This window comes from Cynocephalus volans, chromosome 12 (assembly GCF_027409185.1).
Source record: "Cynocephalus volans isolate mCynVol1 chromosome 12, mCynVol1.pri, whole genome shotgun sequence".
In the NCBI taxonomy this organism is placed as follows: Eukaryota; Metazoa; Chordata; class Mammalia; order Dermoptera; family Cynocephalidae; genus Cynocephalus; species Cynocephalus volans.
The window spans coordinates 4,596,244-4,621,540 of NC_084471.1; the positions used below are offsets into that span (position 1 = coordinate 4,596,244).

Genomic DNA, 25,297 nt, shown 5'->3' on the forward strand with positions numbered 1-25,297 from the left:
TCGGGGAGCGCAGCCCCCGCCCGCTTCCCACGGCCGCCCGGCCGAGCCCGCGCCGGGGCCACCTGGAGCCGCCTGGAGACGCCGCCGCCGCCGCCGCAGGTTGATGCGCGGCGCCCTCCCGGGACGCGCGGAGGAGCCATCTTGAAACCAACTTTGCAAACTTTCGCAAAGTGCTCTCGAAGTGGAAGCGGCGGGGGAGGCCGGGCGCGCGGCCCCCGGTGTCCCCGCCAGGGCCCCCGGGGAGGCGGGGCGCGGGCCGCCCCGAGGGCCCGGCGCCGGCCGCGCGGGAGCCGCCCCCCGGCCGCGCCGGGTGGGTGCGTTGGCGCGCCGGGTGCATGGATTGTGCTCGGGCGCCCGGCTCGGGCTCGGGCTGCGGGCCATGGCGCCGCCGCCGCCCGTGCTGCCCGCGCTGCTGCTCCTGGCCGCAGCCGCCACCCTGCCGGCGCTGGGGCTGCGGGCGGCCGCCTGGGAGCTGCGCGTGCCCGGCGGGGCCCGCGCCTTCGCCCTCGGGCCCGGCTGGACCTACGCGGGGGACGCCACGCGCACGCCCCGGGCGCTGCGGGAGCTGCTGGACGTGAGCCGCGACGGGCGGCTGGCCGGACGGCGGCGCGGGCCGGGCGCGGGGGCCCGGGGCTGCGCGCGTCTGGGGGGGCGCCCGCTGCCGCTGCACGTCCGCCTGGCGGCCCGCGGCGCCCCCGCGATGCTGAGCCTCCGCCTGCGGGCGCGAGCGCAGGGACCGGGATGCGGCGGCCGGCCCCGGCGCCGACGGGCCCCGGACGTGGAGCTGCGCGCTCGGGCCGTGCTCACCGAGCCAGGGCGCGGCGGGGCGCTCTGCTTCCCGGCCCCCGGCGGCAGCGCGGCCACGCTGCACGCGGCGCTCACGGCCCTGACCAGCTTCCCCTCGTGCAGCTGCCCGCCGCGCCCCGGACCCCGCTGCCCGCGCCGCCCCGTCTGCCTGCCGCCCGGCGGCTCGGTCCGCCTGCGCCTGCTGTGTGCCCTGCGGCGCGCGGCCGGCGCCGCCCGGGTGGAGCTCGCGCTGGAGGCGGCCGCGGGGACGCCCACCGCGTCACTGTCGCCACCGTCGCCGAGCCTGCCCCGGGCCCGGGCGGGGACGGCGAGGCGGGCCCGGCGGGGCGCGGGCGGCAGCACGAGCCCGCAGTTCCAGCTGCCCAGCTACCAGGTGTCGGTGCCCGAGAACGAGCCCGCGGGCACGGCGGTCATCGAGCTGCGCGCGCACGACCCCGACGAGGGCGAGGCCGGGCGCCTGAGCTACCAGATGGAGGCGCTGTTCGACGAGCGCTCCAACGGCTACTTCCTCATCGACCCCGACACGGGCGCGGTGAGCACGGCCCGCGCGCTGGACCGCGAGACCAAGGACACGCACGTGCTCAAGGTGAGCGCCGCGGACCACGGCTCGCCGCGCCGCTCGGCCGCCACCTACCTCACCGTCACGGTCAGCGACACCAACGACCACAGCCCGGTCTTCGAGCAGTCCGAGTACCGCGAGCGCGTGCGCGAGAACCTGGAGGTGGGCTCCGAGGTGCTGACCATCCGCGCCACCGACGGCGACGCGCCCTCCAACGCCAACATGCGCTACCGCCTGCTGGAGGGCGCGGGGGGCGTCTTCGAGATCGACGCGCGCTCGGGGGTGGTGCGCACGCGGGCCGCGGTGGACCGGGAGGAGGCGGCCGCGTTCCGGTTGCTGGTGGAGGCCAACGACCAGGGCCGCAACCCGGGCCCGCTGAGCGCCACGGCCACCGTGCACATCGCGGTGGAGGACGAGAACGACAACTACCCGCAGTTCGGCGAGAAGCGCTATGTGGTCCAGGTGCCCGAGGACGTGGCGGTCAACACGGCTGTGCTGCGCGTGCAGGCCACCGACCGGGACCAGGGCCAGAACGCGGCCGTGCATTACAGCATCGTCAGCGGGAACCTGAAGGGGCAGTTCTACCTGCACTCGCTGAGCGGGAGCCTGGACGTGATCAACCCCCTGGACTTCGAGACCATCCGCGAGTACACGCTGCGCGTCAAGGCCCAGGACGGGGGCCGGCCTCCGCTCATCAACTCCTCGGGGCTGGTCTCCGTGCAGGTGCTGGACGTGAACGACAACGCACCCATCTTCGTGAGCAGCCCCTTCCAGGCCGCGGTGCTGGAGAACGTGCCCCTGGGCCACTCTGTGCTGCACATCCAGGCAGTGGATGCAGACGCGGGGGAGAACGCCCGTCTGCGCTATCGCCTGGTGGACACAGCCTTGGCCGCCTTGGGTGGCGGTGGCACTGGGCCCGAGGACCCTGCTTCCACCCCAGACTTTCCCTTCCAGATTCACAATAGCTCGGGTTGGATCACCGTGTGCGCCGAGCTGGACCGAGAGGCGGTGGAGCACTACAGCTTTGGGGTGGAGGCGGTGGACCATGGCTCTCCACCCATGAGCTCCTCAGCCAGCGTGTCCATCACGGTGCTGGACGTAAATGACAACGACCCAGTGTTCACGCAGCCCGCGTATGAGCTTCGCCTGAACGAGGACGCTGCCGTGGGCAGCAGTGTGCTAACCCTGCAGGCCCGGGACCGCGACGCCAACAGCGTAATCACCTACCAGCTCACAGGTGGCAACACCCGGAACCGCTTTGCACTCAGCAGCCAGAGTGGCGGTGGCCTCATCACCCTGGCGCTGCCACTGGACTACAAGCAGGAGCGACAGTACGTGCTGGCCGTGACCGCGTCCGATGGCACACGTTCGCACACAGCACAGGTCTTCATCAATGTCACCGACGCCAACACCCACCGGCCAGTCTTCCAGAGCTCCCACTACACAGTGAGCGTCAGCGAGGACCGGCCTGTGGGCACCTCCATTGCCACCATCAGTGCCACCGATGAGGATACTGGGGAGAATGCCCGCATCACCTACGTGCTAGAGGACCCCATGCCACAGTTCCGCATTGACCCCGACACTGGTACCATCTACACCATGACAGAGCTGGACTATGAGGACCAGGCCGCCTACACACTGGCCATCACAGCTCAGGACAATGGCATCCCTCAGAAGTCGGACACCACCTCCCTGGAGATCCTTATCCTTGATGCCAATGACAACGCACCCCGGTTCCTGCGGGACTTCTACCAGGGTTCTGTCTTCGAAGATGCTCCATCGTCAACCAGCGTCCTCCAGGTCTCTGCCACGGACCGGGACTCGGGCCCCAACGGCCGTCTGCTGTACACCTTCCAGGGCGGGGATGATGGCGATGGGGACTTCTACATCGAGCCCACGTCTGGGGTGATCCGCACCCAGCGCCGGCTGGACCGGGAGAATGTGGCTGTGTACAACCTTCGGGCTCTGGCTGTGGATCGGGGCAACCCAGCTCCCCTTAGTGCCTCGGTGGAAATCCAGGTGACTGTCTTGGACATCAATGACAACCCCCCAGTATTTGAGAGGGATGAATTGGAGCTGTTCGTAGAAGAGAACAGCCCAGTGGGGTCAGTGGTGGCAAGGATTCGTGCCAATGACCCTGACGAAGGCCCCAACGCCCAGATTATGTATCAGATTGTGGAAGGAAACGTGCCGGAGGTCTTCCAGCTGGACCTGCTGAGCGGGGACCTGCGTGCCCTGGTCGAGCTGGACTTTGAGGTCCGGCGGGAGTATGTGCTCGTGGTGCAGGCCACATCGGCCCCGCTGGTGAGCCGGGCCACGGTGTACATCCGCCTCCTGGACCAGAATGACAACCCGCCAGTGCTGCCTGACTTCCAGATCCTCTTCAACAACTATGTCACCAATAAGTCCAACAGCTTCCCCACAGGTGTGATCGGCCGCATCCCGGCCCATGACCCCGACCTGTCGGACAGCCTCAACTACACCTTCCTGCAGGGCAATGAGCTGCGCCTGCTGCTGCTGGACCCCGCCACAGGCGAGCTGCAGCTCAGCCGGGACCTGGACAACAACCGGCCGCTGGAGGCACTCATGGAGGTGTCCGTGTCTGGTGAGTGGCTCTCCGGGCGGGAGGAGTGGCTCCTGTGAGCTGCTCCTGTTGGGCGTCCTGGGGAGCCGCAGGGACCCGCCAACAGCCCGCCTGGCGTGCCGGGGCGTATTCGGGCAGAGCCCTGGCAACTCTTTGGGGATTTGTTGCCTCCGGTTGGATGCCGGGGGCGTGCTCCCCACCTAGGCTGAGCGAGTGGGAGAGGCCCCAGTGCCTCCCTCAGCACTTTTCTGGGAGCACGCCTGGGCTTCTTCAAGTTCAAGACCAGGGCTTCTTGGCCCTTTTCTCAGTGGGCTGGTGGCTCCCGAGTTGTGCTATTAAAACCTGGCCTCCGGGTTACCTGGTTCGAATGATTTGCTTGGTGATTCTCTTTTGTCAGCCAGCCACACGGCTCTCGGGAAAGATCAAAGGTCACTGTCCTCTCCATGTGGCAATTAGTTCCCGGGTGGGACCGTTGGAAATTGCTGGATGGGTCCCTGAGTCACCCTGTAATACGGCTGCTGTTCCCTTGGTCTCACTTTTCTGTCTCCTCCAGATAATAATAACAATTGGGCTTATGTGCGCCCGTCTTTGTGGGAGCCCTTTGAAAAGCGTAGCCGCGTTTGATCTTGGCTTCTGCTCCTGGACACGAGCTTATAATTTGGGTGTTATTTAAGAGGACTGCTCAGGTTAGTGGTGGAGCCAGTGTGGGAACCCTGCTCGCCTGATCTGGGGCTGGAGGTGAACAGAAGGGAGGGCTCAGCCCAGCCGCCAGATGCTTGGCAGCAAAGAGTGGCTTCTTCACGCTGGCGCCCACTGCGTGCCAGGGCTGGCCTGCGCTGCTGGGGAGAGGGGACAGGTAGAGGGCGCGGGATTTGGGAGACAGAGGAGAGGGAAGGATTTGGTCGGGGTGGGGGAACAATAAAGGGACCCCCCTGTGGCTCTTTGAGAGGACATAGATGTGATCATTTGGGGCAGGTAGGAGACCATATAATGAGACCAAAATATCTCCAAGAAGGGCTCAGTCTGTGGGCTGTTTGAATCAATGTTTCAGATGAGTTGTTTAAACAGTAAATTATTAGGATACAATATTGCCATGGGAACCCTGGAATAAATTAAAAGGTTGATTTTCCGTATTGTTTTGTTTCTACAGTTGGCTGCTATTCTTTATATACTAAGAGCTGGATTCCAGTTGGTTGTTTATGCATCTGGAATTTACAGGTTCAGTTTTGAAGTGATGTGATACTTCAGTGTACATTTTGACAGCATAGTCTATTTGTTGGTGAATATTTTGGGGTTTGTGAGGTTTTTAAGAATGTATAGAGAGTATGGAACAGGCCTTTAGGGACAAACTGTTAATCAGGGTTATGGATATTCCTATTAGTTTTATCCCCACACCACTTTATCTGCTAGATAAAGCAGTGGGAAATTGGCCTGTATAGGAATGAGTTGGCAAAATAAAATGGTTTAGATTTTACAGGGGACATGGTGCTTTAGTGGGAACAGGTCCATGCTGAGGGGGCAGGGATGTTTTTTGTGTCTGCAGGATCAGCAATGTGAGCCCTCCTGTGTTTGCCAGACAGCGGGCTTTAGGATGGATTCCATGCAGAGGAGGGTAGTTACTGAGCGCTGTCTCACCTGGTGGGCCCACAGCCTGGACCACAGTTGACCGTGTAGTCATCATCTCAGTGGTCCATTCCTCAGCTCTGGATCCATTGCTGTCACACCCTTGTGTGAATCAGGAACTGGACCTCCTCCCCCCCAGAGGACATTGATTACCTTTGACTGGGTTCTGTCGAGCAGTCTTCTAAACTCTTGTGTTTACACTGTCACTTGTTCCCCTGGTAACTGGGAGGTGAGTGGTGCCATGCTGCTGCCCATTTTACAGATGAAGAAACTGAGGCCCAGAGGTGATGAGGAACCCTCTCAGGGTTACACAGCCAGTGAGCAGGGGCACCAGGCATCAAACCATGACTGGGACGAAACAAGCCTGCTATTCACACTCCCGTCTCTTACCTAACAACATTTTTGAGAAATTATTTGCTAAACTGAATTATTTCAGTGCCCGCTTGAAAGTTAGATGTGTTGGGGTGCTGCATAGCCTTCTGACCATGTGTCTGTTATTTAATGCTCTGAAGAAGAAGACCACTATAAGATCTATGTAGAAACCTACCCAAACAAAAAGATCAGCTCTTGAATTAACCAGAGGCGGATTCTTAGGTTTTATTAAGGAACAATGCAGAAAGCTGTTGTTTCAAACTCATGCACTCTTTTCAGTGAAGTGTTATTGGCTTCCCAGGATTTATAGCCATGCCCTAAAGCCTTTGATGCATTATTACCGCTCTGGAGGTGCTGTATGAACAGTAGGTTCTTTGGGAGCCTTCAGCAAAGCCGCACAAGGGGAGGAGGGTAGATCCTTTTAGCCTGGCCTGGGGTTCTAGCGCAGGCGCGTTGACTGTGAGTAGATAGCGTCGATGGTTTTGTATAGCTCGCCAAGAACAAAACGCTAGTCTGAACATACTGAAATTCAAATAACTGTCATTTTTTAATGACATCCAGCGATACTAGATGCTCATTTTATATGCAACGATTTCTGAGTGCGATTTAAAATTCTGTGATAGGGACATTTTTTGTTATGAATGTTTATAAAAGCTGTGTTTGTATTTTTCAAAGCAGTGTGGCTAATAACACAAGGAGAAACTCAAGCCTTGAATACTCTGTAGTCTTTCTAGACGTTGGTCTTTTAGTAACTGTCATTTTAAATCCACCTTGGACATGTGTGTGCCTGTAGGTTTAGGGCCTTATGCGGTGCGTTACAGAACACGGCTATTGGTAGCGAGGTGATGTCCCCGCCTGTCCTCTTGTGTGTGTTGCACACCTGTGGATGAGGGAGAGTAGTATTTATGGGGTCAAAATGATTGGTCAGTGAGTCATTCAGACATGTCAGAAAATATCGAGACTCAGTGAATTAACAAGACTGAGTAGCCTTTTCATCGTTTACTCTGGTGGGGAATGCACGGCATAAAGTTGTCTAGGCTTGATAAAGTTTTATGTAGTATTTGCCTCGTTAAATACAGGATATCATTGTGACTTTTACATAGAAGATTACAAACGAGCAAATAAGGAGCTGGCCATTGTACGGGGCATCGTCTGGTTGCATGGTATTATGTATTTTTTTCCTGAAATTCACAGTGTGGAAAAGGATCAGATGATCTTAAATCATTTCACTTGTTGAGCTGGGTTCTTGGAGTGACGTAAACTCTAAGTCCCGGAAGAGTGAGCTACTTTTGGCAGCTATTTAACCATTTAAGGGCTCTGATTATCTCTGGACATCAGTCTCTTGCTCATACTTTCAGAAGCACTCTCAGAAACAAGGAGTGTTTGTTCATTTATTGAGCGCCTGCTGTGTTCGAGGCCTGGGAGAGCCTGTGTGGCCCCTGACCTGCTGGAGCTTGGGTGGAGGTAGACAATTGGATAAACCGGGAGCTGGGTTCAAGGCGAGGGAGGTGATGGCAGTGTGTGGGGGGACAGGGGGTCTCTCCAGGACCAAGGGGAACATGTGAAGCCGTGTGTGGCAGGGGGATGGGGTGGGGGGATCCCCTGGGTCTGGAGAGGGCTACCGTGGAGGGCTTGGTAGGCCCTGTCTGGGGAGGTCTGGGGTGAGTGCTGGGCCCATGTCTGAGCTGCTGATGGGCAGATCCCTCTGGGCAGTGAGGAGGGAGGGTGGAGGCAAGCACGGGAGGTCAGGTGTGGCCCTGCGAGAGGGTGGCCGTGGAGCATGGGCGGACGGAGGAGGGATTCTCCAGGTTTGATGGTCAGGTGCCGTGGTGATGATGGGGTCTATGCAGCCAACATGCTCCGTGCCCCAGGCACTCTGTGCCCCGGAACTCTCCCCAGGCTCCACCTGTTCAATCACATTAAATTCTCCCCGTGCCACCCTCTGGCGTGGAAGGTACTGTTGTCACTTTGTCTCAGAGATGAGCAAACCAAGGACAGTGCACCCGGGGCACACAGTGTCTGGTGGCAGCAGCAGGACCCAGAGACGGGTAGCTCCTGTTTTCTCAGCCTGTGCTTTCCAGAAAAACTGGCTCTGGAGGGTGAGGGTGAGGGTGACGGGGGTGCTTTCACTGCAGGGGAATCAGCTTTGCAGTGAAGACCACGTGCCACTATCTGACCTCATGTGGCTGGGGCACCTTTGAGATTGTTCTGAAGACAGCTGGACATGCAGGTGTAGATGGGAGAGATGCTGGGGTCATGGTCCGAGGCGGCAGGGGTGCAAAGGGTCTGCGACAGACAGAGCTGGGGCAGGAATAGCCACATGCGGGGAGGAGCCCAAGGGCGAGTGTGGGTCCCAAAGGGGCTCACCCGTGGTGGATGCCTTGGTGTTTGGGGAGCCTGAGGACAGAGATGTGACTTGGGGTAGCCCAGAGCAGGTTCTTAGTGGCCTTGGTGAGAGCCAGAGTGGAGGGGGCTTGGGGACCCCTCTGAGGAATGGATGACAAGGTCACTGGGTATATAAGTGGGGTGTGGATGAGGCCGAGGCTCAGAGGGAAGGCCGGTGGCCATGGGGACATGGGAACCTGCGGTGACCCAAGGCTTAGTTGAAGGTGGGGAGGAGTTGGCAGGTTGACATGCACAGACATCCGGCCTGTCCTGCCACTCTACCTGCCTGGGAAGGTGTCACCTAGCATGGGCACTGGCACCTCTAGGGGGCATTGGGAGTGGGGGACGGCATTCTCAGTGTCTGTTGAAGACCTGCTATGGCCAAGCTCTGCATGGATGGGGCTGCTGGGATGGTGACTCTGCTTCTCTTTGAAGCATCGCGCCTGGAGGGGAGGATCGGCCTGGGAGGATGGAAGGGGCCACAGGACTCACTCGGGGCAGGTGTCCCACCTCCACACCTGGGATGCGAGCTCTCCGTCTACCCCATCCAGCAACCAAGGTGACAATAGACCATTTTTAAAAATCTGGGTAAATGGGCCGCCATGTGGCTCACTTGTGAGAGTGTGGTGCTGATAACGCCAAGGTCATGGGTTCGGATCCCTATATAGAGATGCCGGTTAGCTCACTTGGGAGAGCGTGGTGCTGACAACACCAAATCAAGGGTTAAGATCCTCTTACCGGTCATCTTTTTAAAAAAGTAAAAATTAAAAAATAAATAAAAATAAAAATCTGGGTAAAGCGGCAGGCAGGTGAGACGCTGGGGAAGTACCTTGCGCCCCTTGGCAGGAGCCAGCCAGGAGGGGTGGTGCTGAGTTCACACCGGGGAAGTGGCGGTGGTGTTGGGGACACCAGAACACCGTCCAGGACCTGGCGTCACTGTTGAAGAGTCCTCTTGGGTTTGGGCTGACGCATCCGCCCGCCCATTTTGAAACCCGATAGCAGAAACCTGTTAAGGAGTGAGTAGGTGGGAAGAGGGGCCTGGGTGTGGCATGTGGCCCGGTGCCTGGGCCTCTGTCCTGCCAGCTCTTGGATTCAAACAGAAGGAGATTTTATCATGTGGGGCACAGCGTGTGGAAAATATTCATACATTTGGTGTGAGTTTTTTCAGTTCACAGCCTCGGGGGAAATAATTTTCTAAGTTTTTTCTTGTCCTGTAACCTGAACACACAGGTTCATATGAATGCCCTAGAATTAAATTCCTGAATATTGGGAGGGAGGTATATGTAGTAAATGGCCCTTTTTAATTCCGCGCTCCCTGGCCTTCCCCTTGCTTTCTGGTGTTTGTTTCGGGAGGGTTCCGAGGTTACATGGGGAAATGCAGGAGGGTCGGGTCCCAGGCCATAAGGGTCAGAGGGACCAGTCTTGTGTCAGTGGCCGCTCCTTTGTGGAGGACTCTGGACCTCTCTCTGCATTCCCTGTGGGACTGGGGCACAGTAGGTGCTTGGCCCACATTCATGGATTATTTCTGGAGTGAGCCAGAGGGGTCCCCACAGAGGTGCGAAGGGAGGGGGCCACCTGCCGAGGCTGAGGATATGCCACCTTCACTTGGGGGACTAGGGGGGCCGATGCTGAAGCAAGGACACCCCCGAGAGCCATCTCAGCCCTTCCTGTGTGTGGCTGGGGACTCAGCCCCGGTGAGAGGGACAGACATTTCTCAGGAAAACTCTGATGGTTGAATTCTCGTGCTTGTGCTTCAGGTGAGAACTTGTGGATACCCTGGTAGTCACTTCACCTTTTCAGGCGTGGACATTCCAAAGCCAGGAAAAGCCCAGCACCAGCCCTTTACAGTTGAAGTCACTCTAGAGTCTGTTCTCTTGATGTCCTGGGGTTCTTTTCTTAAAAACAAGCAGACAGACACACACAGGCTAGGAGGGACATCTTTAAAGGTTATTATGTAGGGTAACACCTTTCCTTCCAGCCACCCTAGCACACCCTTTAAACCCCTTCTGGTCACAGTAGGGAGCATGCCGGGTGACACACGGGTCCCTCAGAGCTGGGGCCATGCTTCTGGGCTTGGGAGTGTACCGCATAGTGTGGGTCGCCTGTAAGAGGGAGCCACACCAGCCCTTGGCTACGTTGGCCAGCGGACATCAAGGTGTCCACTACGGAGAGCGTGGGAATAGCGGCTGGCAAGTTGTAACCTGCTGCTGTGGGGACAGGGGCATCGTCGTCACGTGGGGCGGGAGCCTTGCAGCCTCTTTCTCATGGGATGGTGTTAATGATGCGACCTTTTGATGAGAAGGTGAACTCTAAGCTCATGTCACTTTTCTGTTAATCTTGCGAGCAAGGCGATGGTACCTCCATTTCTGGGCGAGGACAGGGAGACCCCAGAGACCGAGCAGCTCCTGCGCCTTCCGTGTGGAGCACGAGCGTTCCAGGTGAGACTGGAGCCTGGATCTTCCAGCCTCGCCTGGCTGGCCTCCCGCCTCCGTCCCTGCCTGCCGCCCCAGTGTTGGGTTTTCAGTCCTGGCTTCATAATAGCCTGCAAGTCGATGGGGCGGAATTGCTCCGTTGGAGTGTTCTGATGGTTCCTGCCCCTCCGCCCAGGTGGGACTCTGCAGTGGGCTCCTGGTCCAGTGGGCTTAGAAACTGCCCGAGAGCCAGCAAGGGCACACGTGGCCCCAGGGGAGGGCGGCTTCCTGGCCCGGGGGGTGGGGGACGGGGGGAGGGCTGCTGGCTCTCCTGCGCCCCAGCCCTTTCATCTCTCCTGCGCCCCAGCCCTTTCATCTCCCCTTCCCACTGGAGCACTTCCCCCTGAGCCTGAACATGGAGCTGAACATAGTGGGGGTCTCTCCCTGAGACAGGATCCTTCTGATCATCTCTACCTGGGCCTGGGGACAGGGAGCAGCCAGGGGAGGGGAGAGACTCAGGCTGAGTAGCATGGGGGCGCACTCTAAGCTCAGAAGGAGGGGCCCGGCTAGGGGACTGGAGCGTGTCCTCTCCTATCTGCTTTTACCCATGCCCTGTAGGGTCATGGGACAGCATGACAGCTGTGGCTCTGTGCCTCAGTTTCCCCATTGGGAGACACCATCTGCAGGGATGTGGTGAGGGCTGCTGGAGGCAGTGCCTGAGACATGGCCTGCACTGGGTACTCTGCAGGTGCCACGCTAGCCGGACACGGCCGGAGGGACTGGACTTCTCCCTTCCCCCTTCCCATGGTCTGGTTGGTTGAGCAGAGTCTGTGAGAGGGTCCTCTTGTCCTCTCTCTGCCCAGGTCTCTGCCTTTGTGTCTGTCTGTCTTTCTTCCCTCCACTCCCCTGGCTTCCAGCACGCCAGGACAGCAAGGTGTCTGTCCAGTTGCAAGGGGCTGCCTGTGTCACCTCACTGATGTCTCACAGAATTCCCATTTCACAGGTGAAGAAACTGAGGCTAGAGAGCGCGTAGCTGCAGGCGGAGCCAGGCCTGGACCCTGGGGTCTGCCTGTGCTAATCACTGTATGGCTGCCTCCCTTTGATCCCCACTGTCTGCCAGTGGCTAACCCCTGCGGGGGCTACTGCGCTGGCACAGCTGCCCCTGGGACACAGGCTGGGGGATTCCTGGGGATGGATGCTCAGTGCAGGGACCATGTTGCCCAAAACGGGAGGATTGAGAGTCGTGTGTACATAGTGCCTGATTCCACCTGGTGAGCAGGGATGTGGCTGCACTGCAGGATCGGGGTGAGGGGCTGGCACTGGAGAAGGGGTGCAGCTCCTGGTGGAGCTGTCATAGGAAGCTGTGGCATGCAGGGCCAGCGGGGACCAGGTGTAGGGAGGCAAGTTTCCTTCAGTGCAAGGCAGGCGCATCAGTGGTCAGAGCTCGGGGCTCTCCTGGGGGCGGGCAGGGGATGCAGACACCAGGTGAGGGGCCCACAGTGAGCTGGGCTGGCGCCCTCTTAGCGCCTTCCAGCTTGGAGAGCCGGATTCTACTGCCCGAGCAGCCTCCTTCCTTTTCTTTTTCCCTCCACTCGTCTGTCCATCTGCCCATCTGTCCGTCAGCCAAGATTTTTTTTCTTTTTAATAGTCTGTTTTCACTCCCAGTTCTGTATCTTTTTTATATTTTTAGGATTTTTTTTTTCATATCTAATCTAAATGACACTTGGTTAAAGTAAACTAACAGCAACTAATCCAAATAAAATCATGTGCTATGTTAGCATTGGGAGATAAGAACTCTCGCAGGGCAGTGACTGTTTAGTCATTGTTGATTGTTGGACTGTTTTCACAGTCGGAATGAAGTTATGCAGCTGCTGGGCAGTTCCACTATTGGGGACTGCCCCGCACGGCTGCCGGCCAGCAGCTGTCCTTTGATGCATTGTGGTGCTGGACACTGGACGCAGGCTCGGCTGAGAGAGCCCTCTCAGGAATTGGGAGAGAGCGTGAGATTTCACCAGAGATGAGGCCTGGGTTGTGCCCCCACTGCTGTCCTGTCCTGATGGCCTGGGGCCGGGCCTCGGAGGGGGTGGATGGTGGTTGCCCAGGACCCCTTCCCCCACTCTTACTCTTCTGGAGGTTAACGTTCGGAAAAACAAAACTCCAGCGTGGGGATCTAGCTGGGGTTTGGGAAACCTTCTTTCTTCTTGCCTGTGTACCTTGCATGTGCTGAGAAATTATCTCATTCAAAAACCGTTAAGGAGCTGGCTGGTTAGCTCAGTTGGTTAGAGTTGGCCTGATAACACCAAGGTCCAGGGTTTATCCCTGTACCAGCCAGCTGCCAAAAAATAAAATAAAATAAATTGTTATGAAATATTTGCAAATCATATATCTGATAAGGGATTAATATCCAGAATACATAAAGAGCTCCTACAAGTCATTAACAAGAAAACAAACAACCTGATTAAAAAATGGGCAAAGGACTTTTAAAATAGACTTTTCTCCAAAAGATACAAATGATCAATAAGCACATGAAAAGGTGCTCTACATTATTTGTCATCGGAGAAACACAAGTGACAACCATGATGAGACACCACTTCCCACCCACTAGGATGGCTTTGTCCAAAAAAATCAGAAAATAAGTGTTGGCGAAGATGTGGAGAGATTAGAACCCTGTGCGCGGTTGGTGGGATGGCAGATGGTGCAGCTGCTGTGGGAAACACAGTGCAGGTTCCTCAAAAAATTAAGCGTAGAATTACAATGGGACCCAGCAGTCCCACTTCCGAAAGAACCGAGAGCAAGTCTTTGTATCGGTCCGCTTCTATCGCTGATAACAGAAAACCTGAAACTGGGTCATTTATAAAGAAATAAAATTTGTTTCCTCCAGTTTTGAATACTGGGAAGTCCAAGGTCCAGGGAACACATGTGAGGGTCTTCTGGGTGGGAACTCTCTACAGGGTCCCATTGCAACCAGGTGTCACATGTCACCTGGTGAGAATGGGCCGAGCAGGAGAGCTACCTTCTCACTCACTCTCCTCATGAAGCCATCAGAACCATGCCCATGACTCGTGCGTGGATCGATGCATTCGCCAGGGCACAGTCCTTGTGATCCAGTCACCTCTCAAAGGCCACACCTTTCAAATGCCATAATTGGATTTCCCACCCTCTTGGCACTGTTGCAAGAGGGGTCAAGTTTGCAACACCCGAACTTTTGGGGGACACAGTTGGCCTGTAGCAGTCTTGGAGAGATATCTGTACACTTGTGTTCATAGCAGCGTTATCACAACAGCCAGAAGGTGGGGACAGCACAAGTGCTCGTCTACCAGTGAACGCACCAACAGAAAGTATGGTCTCTCCATACAATGGAATATTATTTAGCCTTAAAAAGGAAGGAAATTCTGACACCTGCTACCACATGGATGAAATAATTTCACTTATGCTAAGTGAAATAAGCCAGTCACATGTGGACAAATACTGTATGATGTCATTCATATGAGGTCCCTAGAGTAATCAGCAGAGACAGAAGGTAGAGTGGTGGGTGCTAGGGGCTGAAGGGAGAGGGGAAAGGGGAGTTGGTGTTTAGTGGGTGGTGACGGCTGCACAGCAGTGTGAATGTGCTTAATGCCACTGAGCTGTGCACCTAAAAGTGGTCAAAGTGGTGAGTTCTGTGTTATGTATACTTTACCACACACACACACACAGACACACACACACTCTCTCTCTCTCTCTCTGCTTGGGTGCTGGATGGGTGGGAGCAGGTGCCTCTGCTATGTGGCTCCCCAGAACTCGAGCAGACTTTCAGGAACCCCTGGGAGCTGAGTCGGGCACAGGTACAGCCGTGGGTATTGCGGGCAGGGATGGGACCTGTGGGCCAGAGGGGACCCTGTGGGCTGGGATGGTTGGGGGACACTTCTCAGGGAGGGTGTCAGCGAGTTGGGTCTTGGACAGGACACACTGAAAGGTGAGGGGACAAGGCAAGAGGGCATGGAAGCTGCGTGCCCCAGCACCATGGGGGGCGAGGCCATCTGGGGAAAGTCTTTAGCTCACTAGGGTTGGCAACGGTTGCCAAGGTCATATGGACAGAGGTCACCGGGACCTTTGTCCTCTGCAGTTGGGAGAGGGGTGGAGTTCGGCGGTGTCTTTGGGATGGCTTTTAGACATCCTGCGGGAAATCCCTCTGTGTACGTCCACTGCTCCGCGGGCCTCCTGGGCCCATGCAGAGAGGATTTTCACTGGGGGTCCTTACCCTCCCTGGCCCGGCTGTCATCTGTACACGTGTGAGGGGCAGACCCACTGCCCAAAAGTGCGTCATGCAGGCTTCCTGTCAGTGCCTCTTCTGGAAGGTTCTGCCTCGTTTATGGACTTTTTAGGCTGTGGCCTGTGCTTGACTCAGTCTCTTATGAATCAGTAAGGTTGTTATCAGTCAGGGGTTAGGTTTTAGTGAGAGTCGGGCAGATTTTTATAGATCTGCTGTGTTAGTTTCCTGCCTTGACCAGTGACCACAGACCGGGTGGTTTAGAGGGCAGAAATGTAGCACTCCAAAATCAAGGTGTCTGCAGGGTCATGCTTCTTCTGAAGACTCTCGTGGAGGATCCTTGCCTCTTGTAGCTCCAGGTGGCTGCTGGCATCTCGGTGTCACCTGACTTGTGGCTGCATCACCCCATCTCTGCCTCTTTGTGTGTCTGTCTCTGTGCGTCATTGTTTCTGTTATAAGGACACCAGTCCTGTTGCACTAAGGGTCCCACCCTACTCCTGTATGACTTCATCTTAATTTATATCTTATTTGCAAGGACCCCACTTCCAGATCAGGTCACACTCACAATTGCCAGCGTTCGGAATTCAGCACATCTTTTTGGAGGACGTAATTCCTCCTGCTGCCGCGCCTGCCATCATGTTTGTGCGCGTGACTGATGTCCTTATGTTAAATTGGAGGACCGCGTTCGCCCTTCTCAGTGGAATGCGCAGTTGGTCCCCCTGAACTCCTGAAGCACAGCGTTGGTTTCCCTTGCCATAGAGCCACGTGACCCAGGGCCCCGCTCCTCGCTGTCCTCTGATGAGATTGCACGTTGCATGGGCTAAGCTCGCCACTGACTGTTCCCACAAGCTCCTGGCTCCCTAAATAACTTAGGAAGTGGGGCGGCATTGGGGCTGAGGGGACACACGCTTCTGGCTGTCTTTTAGGAAGGGGAGCAGTGCAGAGCGTTGTATGGCCGACAGCTGCAGGTACGTGGTGCGGCCAGGTGTGCTTTATCATGACAGCACACCTCCCTCTCCCTCTCCCTCTGTGTCCTCGCGTCCAGTGACACACCCGAGGGATGGCCTTTCCAATTCTGCCCTCTCCCCTCAGCATGGAAAATTCTAACGTGTCATTGAACAGTCCTCCAAGTCTTCAAAGAAGAGAGAATGGAAAATATCAAGGTTTATTGTTCTGGGCGACTTCCTATCCCTCAGGCATGTGGCCGTCAGACATCAGGGCATGTGTGCATGTGCACGTGTGCGTGTGTGCGCGTGGACAGCACAGAAAGTCCAGGGCAGCGAGGCACAGCGCGTTCGCTCTGCCCCTCACTGTGAACGAATGTGCCTGCAGGATGTGGGGCAGGTTCTGCCTCCCAGACACCGCCTGATGCCTCGTGGAAAATGACACGTGCTAGATGGGTCTGTTTTCAGGGAAACCAGGCATGAGTGACCCCGTAGGCAGGAAGCTGGTGGCTTCAGGGTTGGACGGCCATCTGAGGCCCCAGTTTGGCTTGGGAGATCCATTGTGTTTGCAGCAGGAATTCTGTTTTCCCTCCTGTTTCTCCTGTTGATCGTGAGCCTGGCATTTTTTGAACCCAAAGTGAATATGGAATAGTGTGAAAATTGTGCTAAGCTCCTTCAGGGGCCAAACTTGCATTTGGCGGCTCCATTCTCTGCAGCTGGGGGAGCTGAGGCAGTGGGGGCTGGGACGGGGTCTCGTCCCTCTGTGCATGACTCATGGGTGAGAACCCGCCTCGGCCACGTGCCAGGACGCTCTGGGCTCCTTTTCTGAGTCACCAGCAAGCCTCTCTGCCTCTGTCCTGTCGGAAGTGGAGACCCCAGCCTTCTGGGTCTCTCTTTCCTTAATAACCCCTGCCTAAGAAAACAGAAAGGGAATCTCATGACTTCACCAGCTGCTACCGGGTCCGAGTAGGGTTCTGTGGGTGGGTCAGTGGGGGTGAGCTGCAGGTGGGTTTGGGAAGTGGGGAGGGAGCCGCGAGGTGATCAGCCCTTGGGACCCCATCGGCAGGGCTATGGTGAGTGGCTGCTGCTTCCCGTCACAACCCCGAGGGTGCTGCCTGTGTCCCATGAGTGTCATTTTGGATACATGTGCACTGGTGTGAGGTGGAAAGGATGGAATCTGCGGTCAGGTGGGCTGCAGGAGTGAACTGAAGCAAGCTGGTTGTGGAAATGGGGGTTCCTTTCCTCCCGTTGTGTTTCACAAGGCCGTGCTTGCGTACCCCGTCGTGAGGTGCCGTCCCACGGTGTTGTCTTGGTTGAGTTCATGCATTCTTCTGCGGAGGTGGACATTGTGCCACCAGCTGGTAACACAGGTTAAGCCCATTTACCCCGTGTGAATTTCTGATTTCTGAGGGCAGTCTTGTTTACCTTTTTGGTTTTCATTGTTGTACAGTTCACGGAACCTAAGATCCATCATCTTTGCTGTTTTATCACAGTGCACAGTTCAGTGCATGAGTTACCTGCACAGTGTTTGCAGCTGTCACCACGTTCTAGTTTCAGGACAGTTTCATCACCCCGAAATTGTAAACTTCCCACCCCACACACATTTTAAAATCAGGTGGTATCATTCAAACTGAATATGTGATATCATTTTTGGTTTATTTTATTGCTATTTGGAAAGATATTGTTAAAGCACCAGACTTATGTATGTCCACAAGTAGTGGCTGGTTACTTTTAGTGGAGCGGGGCGGTCTGGCGGGTAGGAGGAAGACCACTTCCATCCTCCAGGCACGTGGTGGTGCACGAGGAGGGGGGTCTTCAGGTGGGAGCAGACGTAGCCGAGGGTGCCTCTGCCTGTCCCAATAGCTGTACAAAACCTGGGGATCTTTCTTTGACTCTTTCCTCCCACCTCTAGGGTCACCAACTGTCCTGGTTTGCCTGGGACTGAGGAGTTTCAGGACGTGGGACTAACAGTGCTGGAACTGGGAAAAGTCCCAGGCAAATGCGGTTGAGTTGGCCACCGAGGCCATCACCTGGCTCTGACTGTCCCTCTTCATGAGGCCACCCTGGACTCCCCCCGAGCTCTAGGCTTATGACTCACACTTGGGCCTGTGATTGGAGCCCCGAGGTTCTCCTTATAGAGACTGGATGTGTTGTCCCCCTGTCAAAGCTCATGTCAAACAGGGTGGCAGTGTTGGGAGCTGTTTGGTCATGGGGGCGGATCCCTCATGAATGGATTAATGCCCTGGGGGTGGGGGTAGTCAGCGAGTTTGCCACTCTGTTAGTTCTCCCGAGAGCTGGTTGTTAACAGGACGCTGGCACCCCCCGCCGCCCCTCCCCCTCACTTCTTCACATGTGATCTCACACCCCCCGCCTGCCTGCTGCCTTCCACCTTGAGTAGAAGCAGCCTGAGGCCTGCACCAGACGCAGCTGTCCCAGAATCGTGAGCAAATAAACCTGTGTTCTTTATAAATTACCCAGTCTCAGGTATGCTGTTACAGTGACACAAAAATGGACTAATATTGAATAAAGGCCCCAGGCCCAGAAATACCTGCTGCATCCAGGCGGGTGGCCAGGAGGTGGGGAAGGGAGCCCTCCTGAAGGCGGGACTCCCTGCTGGGCAGCACTGAGGGCAGAGTGTGTGGGAATGGAAGACAGACGCCTCATAGAGCACCAGCCCTGGGTACAGTGGATGGGCCAGGGCCGGGGCCGGGGCCTGGTCAGTGCCAGCCGGCTGGGGGCACCCAAGGATGAGTTGTCCTGGCAGCAGTCTTCACATCTCGCTCCTGACTGGAATTCTGCCCCCCGCTCCCCACCCTAATGTCCTTCTCCCAGAGCTTCAGCCACAGCTCTGATAGCACCAGCCCTCGGGGACCCTGCCTAGCCAAGGTGTCATGTCCTGTCTCCTCAAGTCCCTGGACTGAGTGCTCCGTCTAGATCACCTGGGACCCCTCTTGGCACTTGCTTGTGTTGTAGATTCCAGCTCATTGTCCCGTCCCTGGGCCAAACGTGTGTCCCCGCTGCTCCTAGGGTGTATCATGTATATCCTGCCGCTCACTGAGCCCCCACACCAGCCCTGCGGCCCCTCTGCCGTTCTTCCCAGTAGCCCACCTCGGCGACGTGTTCTTCCGTGAACTCCTGGCCCCCTCAGCCATCCCACAGGCCCGCGCCATAAATCCTGTGCTCTTGGGAGGTGCTGGGATCGGGCCAGCCTGGGTGAGCATGTTTCCAGGGTGGGGAGTTTAGTACTTCACACAGGAAAAGCTCATCTTCCAGGGTTTTCTCACACTTCCCTGCTTTTACAAGAACTAACTTTATTAACCAGATGAACCAGTCAGCATTTTCTTAACCAGATGAACCAGTCGGGAAAACAGAAGCCATGCTAGGTATTTCAAGCAGAAGGGGATTTCATGCAGGAAATTGGAGCTGGAGGTGTAAGAGGGGGTGTCCGCTCCCACACTGCCCCTCATGTGCTACAGGGGTCTACTCAGAGCCTACCCTCCTCTGCCCCAAGGCAGCCCATGCAAGAGCCCTGTGGCTCCACCACCATGATGGCTTCTAGGAGCCTGTTCCCACCACCCAGAGCAGAATGGCTTCCCTCCTCCATCTAATGAACACAAACAGGCCCTGGTTGGACCCTGCAGGTCAGGGAGAAGCTGTGGATATGGAGTTTTCAGACGTGCAGCCCCCTACTTTGCAGAGAAGAGCACCAAAGGGCATCGGTAGGGCTGAGCACTAAGAGAATACCTGGCAGCAGCAGTAACATGTTCACTAACTGCAATTAATAGGGCAAGGTAAAAAGAAAGATCCTGTAATCTTACCACACAGAAATAATAATTTCAAATGTAGTATATCTTACCAGATTTTTTTTCTGTGTGCAAATTCACCTGTATGTGTTGAACTGTTTTGTGACTTGCTCTTTTTACTTAAACTCTATCAGAGGCATTTTAATTAATGTATATCTATGTTATTCCTTTAGGTGGCCGCATAGTGTGTTTCTGTATGTTTTTGTATGATCGTGCCCTGGTTTATTTAACTGCTTGCTGAGATCGATATCCTCTTTGATGGCGTGGTTTTTCTTTCCTTCCTCCTAGGGTAAATTCCTAGAAGTGGACCCACAGGGTGGGTTCATTTTGAAAATTTTTCATTCCTGCTTCCTTAACCCAAATTGATAATGCCAGGGACATTGGTCCATGTGGGAAATCTGCAGAATGGGCTGAATGTCCTAGCTTCCCCTGTTGCAGGGGTGACCGTCCTGCACTGGCTGCTGGGAGCTTGTTAGTTTCACATGTAGGTATTTGCCGGGTTGGGGAGACTCCAGGAAGTTTATCACCCCCAGCCCCCAGCAGAGCTTACAAAGCCTCGGTGTCTATGCCTTTGGGTCCCTGGCCCCAAGGACTGTGTAGATGGTAGTCGAGGCCCCCACCTGCACCAGCCCCAGCTGTGGCCCTCGGCCACCATCCTGGGCTCAGGCTTGGCCTTCCTAGAGCTGCCCTCACCAGGGAGACACAGACTGTCAGCTTTCCTGTTTTCTGTCTCAAGGCTTAAAGAGTTTGTATTTAAGGCGAGCCTCTCTGATTTTACCTTAATGAAACATGCAGGAATTGTCCTGCCTGGGTCATGTGACTTGGGGATATGTGCTAACAAGCTGACCATCGTGATCAGCTTGGGGACTGCTGGGTGTAGTCCCAGTTGTGCCACTGACAGCTGTGCAGCTCCCACTAAGAGGTTCCAGGAGGGGGTCTTCAGGTCTTGGGGGGCACTTGCCTGTCTGGGGACTGGGAGTGGATGGACAGGGGCCCAGGGGCCCAAGGTCTGGCTGGAGGGCTGACTTGCAGATGAAATGGCTCCTGCTGCTCATCCTGTGTCCCACCAGTACGTCCTTGGGGATTGGCCAAGCTGGTGCCCCAGGGTGTCCAGGTGGTCAGGCAGCCTTTTCTCAGCTCAGGCAGCAGCCAAGGGGGGTGCTGTCCAAAAGGGACTGGCCAGGGCTAGGCTGCCTACCAGGGCCTGGGAGGGTGGGGGTTCAGACAGAACCACTTTTGTGGGGAGGTATAGAGCGTGGAGTGGACACCAGTTGGCCCAGAGAGGTCTGGGGTACTCATCCCCCAGACTCAAGGGCCGGCTGGAGAGTGGGTGCAGTTGGCTTCCTGGGGGAGGGGAGGAGGTGGGGCTTCAGGGCTCATCCTGCAGTGACTTGTACCTGCTGACCACGTCAGAATGACTCAGTGAGGCGGGACAGGGCCAGTGGCTGGTGCAGAACGGAACAGAGCTGTGAGCTGAGGCTCTCGTGGCAGAGGGACCACAGGGCCGGCTTGGGTTGGGGCTGTGCCGAGCGCTGCTGGGTTGTCCCTGCCTTTCAGAGTGGATCTGGTGGCAGTGCACTGATGCTGTTGGGGTGTGCTTGGGCCACATCCTTCATCCCCCAGCACCCACCCCAGGACTGGTATGACTGACTGGCAGGGAGAGAGGTGTGGCCTCTGGCCTCGGGGGATCTGAGGGAAGGGTGGACCTCAGCCCCAGGCACGCTGGCCCAAGCCACATGTTTTTGAGAGGCGGCTGTGGCGGTAGTGGAGAGACTTGGGTTTGAATCCAGCTCGGGGAGGTCACTCACTGATATCACGGCCTCCTGTTCACTCTGTTGGTGAGGGAGGCAGTCCCACCCTGGGGTGATGGGGACAGCTGAACACACGATAGTGGCACTGGATGGATGAGATCGACAGCAGTTTATTAGCCACAGAGATGCATGGCCCAGGGAGGACATTGTAGGGTCTGCAGGACCACTCGGGTGCCCTCAGGAGCAGTGACCAGCCAGGGGCTGTCGGAGGCAGGCTTTGTAGGAATAAGACGGTGGGGTGCCCTGGTCCCTGCAGAAGGATGTGCTCGGCCTGTGCAAATGATTCCTCGGGCCGGCGAGAAACTGATACCTGCTCCTTGGGAATAAGCAGAGTCTGCGCCTGGTCCCCAGGAAGAGGAGGGTGATTTGTTGAGGGGATCTTATCCGTGGGAGGAGGGTGGGGAGGGGGCTCGCAGTTAGGCTCTTTGAGGCCTCCTGGTTTCAGCAGATGTCACGCAGCATGTGGTGTTGGGCCTCGATTTCAGGTCTCACGCCACACTTGCTATGTGCATCACTGTCCTCGTGTACATTGGGACACCTGGGGCCCAGGCCTCTAGGTGTAAGCCCTTGAGGCAGGACAGTCAGTGAGGGCTGTGTGAGAGCAGCTGCCGTTCTACCTCCCAGGGCTCCTGGCAGCTCAGGAACCCCAGCATCTAGATGACTCGTTGCACTTCTCTTGAGGCAGCAGGATGCCAAGCACGTCATGGCAGAATCGAAATAGCTGATGCGGGGAGGAGTATAAGAGGGGACCGTCAGTGCACAGTCATGTGGCTAGGCTGAGCAGTGAGCAGAGAGCGAGCAATGGTGTCTGATTACCGAGAGGTACTGCAGAGCTGGCGCGTATGTCTGGTCCTCATGCTGCTGCACGCCTAGGAGGCTCCCTTGCCACCCCGGCCCTCCGCCTTCCTCCCACTTTCTCTGGGGTGTCCCGTGCAGCCCCCCGGAGAGCAAGGGGCAGCCCCCTTCCCTGAGCTCCCCAAGTCCTGGGGTCTCACGGCTGTCTGTGCTGCGGTGCTGGCCCGAGGTGGAGGCAGGTGCAGTCAGTGTTTGTCGACTGAGTGAATGACGGCGTCCCGAAGATGCTTAGCCTGGTTAACACGGTGTCGTCAGATAGCACAGAGGGCCAGTTTCCTCCAGGTCAGGCTCTGCAGGGAGAGCCGGGGCACTTTGACAAACATGGTGGTCCCGGCTGGGATCGGAGAGCGTCGGGTAGGGAGGAGGTGTGGCAGGAGCCGTGGGCTGCGGCGGTGGCCGGCTGGGGCTGGCCTGTGTGGCCGTGTGTGGACGCAGAGCTGCGAGGGGCGCTGGGCGCGGCAGCTTTGCTGTGCGTGGGGTCTCAGGGAGCATCCAGCTGTGACATGTCGCCTGTGTTTTTTCTCTTTATTAGTCGTATCTCTATCCTATTTTCAGTGTCTCTTCTAGGTGAAAACAGAAACTGAAAAACTGCCAAGAGGATTTAACGTGAAGGCGGCCAGCACTTTGTGTTTTTAATTTTTTAAAGCTTTATTATGGGCATTAGAAGTTGCTTTTCAGAATAAAAATATTTTTGGTTTGTTCACAAAGACAAGCATGCGCGCTCTAGAAAATCCAGCAGTACCAGAAAGCAGAAAGCAGAAAGCAGGCAGTCCCCACACCCCAAGCCCGGACACCTTCCAGTTTGGCTTCAGTCGTGACTCTTCTCTCGCGGCCGCGGGGCTGCGGGCATGATGGCACTTTCCTGTCCCCTGAGCTGTTACCCTGCAGTGGGCACCACCTTGGCTCCCTCCAGGCCCTGCAGGGTTGTCATGGCGATTGGGAGGCACCTCTCGGGGCCCTTACATTGAAGAGCTGTCCCTTTGTCCAGGGACAATGGGGCCCTGAAGGACTGTTTGTGTGTCCGGCTCACTTTAATTACCTCCACGGTGAAGCCCCAGGAAGGGGGCTGAGTTCCAGCCTCTTCCTTGGAATGAGCTGAGCAGCTGAATATTTTGTTGCCTGAAAATGCTTGAGCCTGGATCCCCCGTTTAAGAAAAATCATTTATTTCACACCAGAAGATCTTGCGTTTTACGACTTCACCCTAATGGGTCAGAAATAAACGCTGAGAGGGACACGTGGGCTATCCTCGGTCTGCAGAGGGTTCAGAGCTAGCCCAGCTAATTGGTTTTAGAGCCAGCATTCTGTCCTCCCTCATCTTCTGTCCCTAGGAAGGGACACGTTCCCTCTCCCTCTGCATTGCTTTCAGCCGTCTGTGCTGCGTGGGAATGTGGCTTGCTGGAGGAGGCATGAAGATCCAGCTTTGTCACCTGCGCCCGTGAGCGGGCATTGGGCTGAATGCAGCAGGCGAGGGCACTTCGGGTCCTTGTTGCCCACTGGATGGGTCACTACGCGTTCAGTAAACATGTGTGCCGGGTCACTGACCAAGTCCCAGCCTCGTGGGTGTGGCCTTGCCATACCCCCACCATCCCTTTGACCTCTCCAGCTGTCCCCTCGCCAGCCCCCTCCTTCCAGTCCCTGAGGCCAGTCCTCTCCAGAGCCCCGCAGACCCTCTGTCACCTCACTCCCACGCTTACCGTCTGTCTCCCTCTCAGTGCTGTGGATGTCTTGGGTGCTGCAGGATCTTGAATGCACCCACCTCCTAGTCGTGACAATGCACAGCATCTCCAGACTTTGCCAAATGTCCCCACCCCTGTTTGACAGGACTGCCCTAGAGCACCCAGGAGTTCCTCAGGAGCCCTTCAAGGGTCCTGGTACACAAGGCTGGTGGGATTGGCTCAGGGCTCCCTAAGCTGTGACAGCACGGAGTGATCAGCAGCACAGCTGCAGAGCTGCAGCCCCTGGTCCTGTGTGGAGAGGGGGCTGCTCGCTCTGACCCCACCCTGGCTATGTGGTTGGGGTAGCTGTCACCTCCTCCGAGCCCTACTCCTTATCCACAGAAGGGAGTGGTGAGAGCTGCCTTGCTCTAGGATTTGGTCACAGAACACGCAGGGTGTCTGCTCCTCCCAGCCCCCCAGCCCCTTGCCCAAGGCAGACCCTGGGGATGCTTCCGGCTGATCAGGGATTGGGGGGGCCCAAGGCACAGGACACCAGGAGGCTGTTTGGCACTATGGCGACACCTTCAAAATCGAGCAGAGGAAACCTCTGAGTGCTGCGGTGTCCTGCTGGACATCGGTGGCCAGTGGCAAGGATGCTGGGAAGCGGTGATGGGTGAGGGTCACTGCTATTCCGGAGCCTTCCTGGGAACACGGTGGCTGCTCTTACCGTCTTAGCGGCTGGCCCGGTCAGGGAGGCAGCTGGAGCGGGCACAAGTGGCCGACCGCCCAGCCGGCCCTCCCTCTGTCGTCCTGGGTTCACAGACACAGGAGGAGGCTCAGAGTTTCGGAGAACTCTCCCAAACTGCAGGGTTTTCTCAGTGTATCCCATCGGGATGGCGTTATTTATAAACTCTTTAACAAGTTCATTCTTACACATTGGACATTTCTCCATTCCAGCCAAACTGAGACTCACACAGAGCCTTAGAAGGCAAACGAGCTGCAGCCTCTGGAACCAGGGTGGCCACTGGGCCAGGCGACCTCGGCGCCCAGGGAGCGGAGGCGGGAGGGACAGTGGAATTTGGCAAGTGAGCGAGGCCCTTTAGTGGGGAGAGGGGCCGGGCTGGTGAGAAGTCCCCACAACAAAAGGGCTCTTACAGGAGGGTGGGGAGGGGCCGGCAGGACCCCGGGTGTGGGGGGGACAGGGGTGACTGAGCTGTTGACAAGAGGACAGAGAGTCA

The 25,297-nt window shown here is 56.8% G+C and overlaps 1 protein-coding gene across 1 annotated transcript in view; it reads left to right on the forward strand.

Annotated features, from left to right (window-relative positions):
- Positions 1-379: 379 nt before the first annotated feature.
- The window catches only part of CELSR1 (cadherin EGF LAG seven-pass G-type receptor 1), a 149,926-nt gene continuing 125,008 nt past the window's right edge, over positions 380-25,297 (forward strand). Inside the window, exon 1 of the mRNA XM_063075249.1 lies at positions 380-3,971. Within this exon, the coding sequence (XP_062931319.1) occupies positions 380-3,971 (3,592 nt within the window). The remainder of the gene's footprint in view (positions 3,972-25,297) is intronic.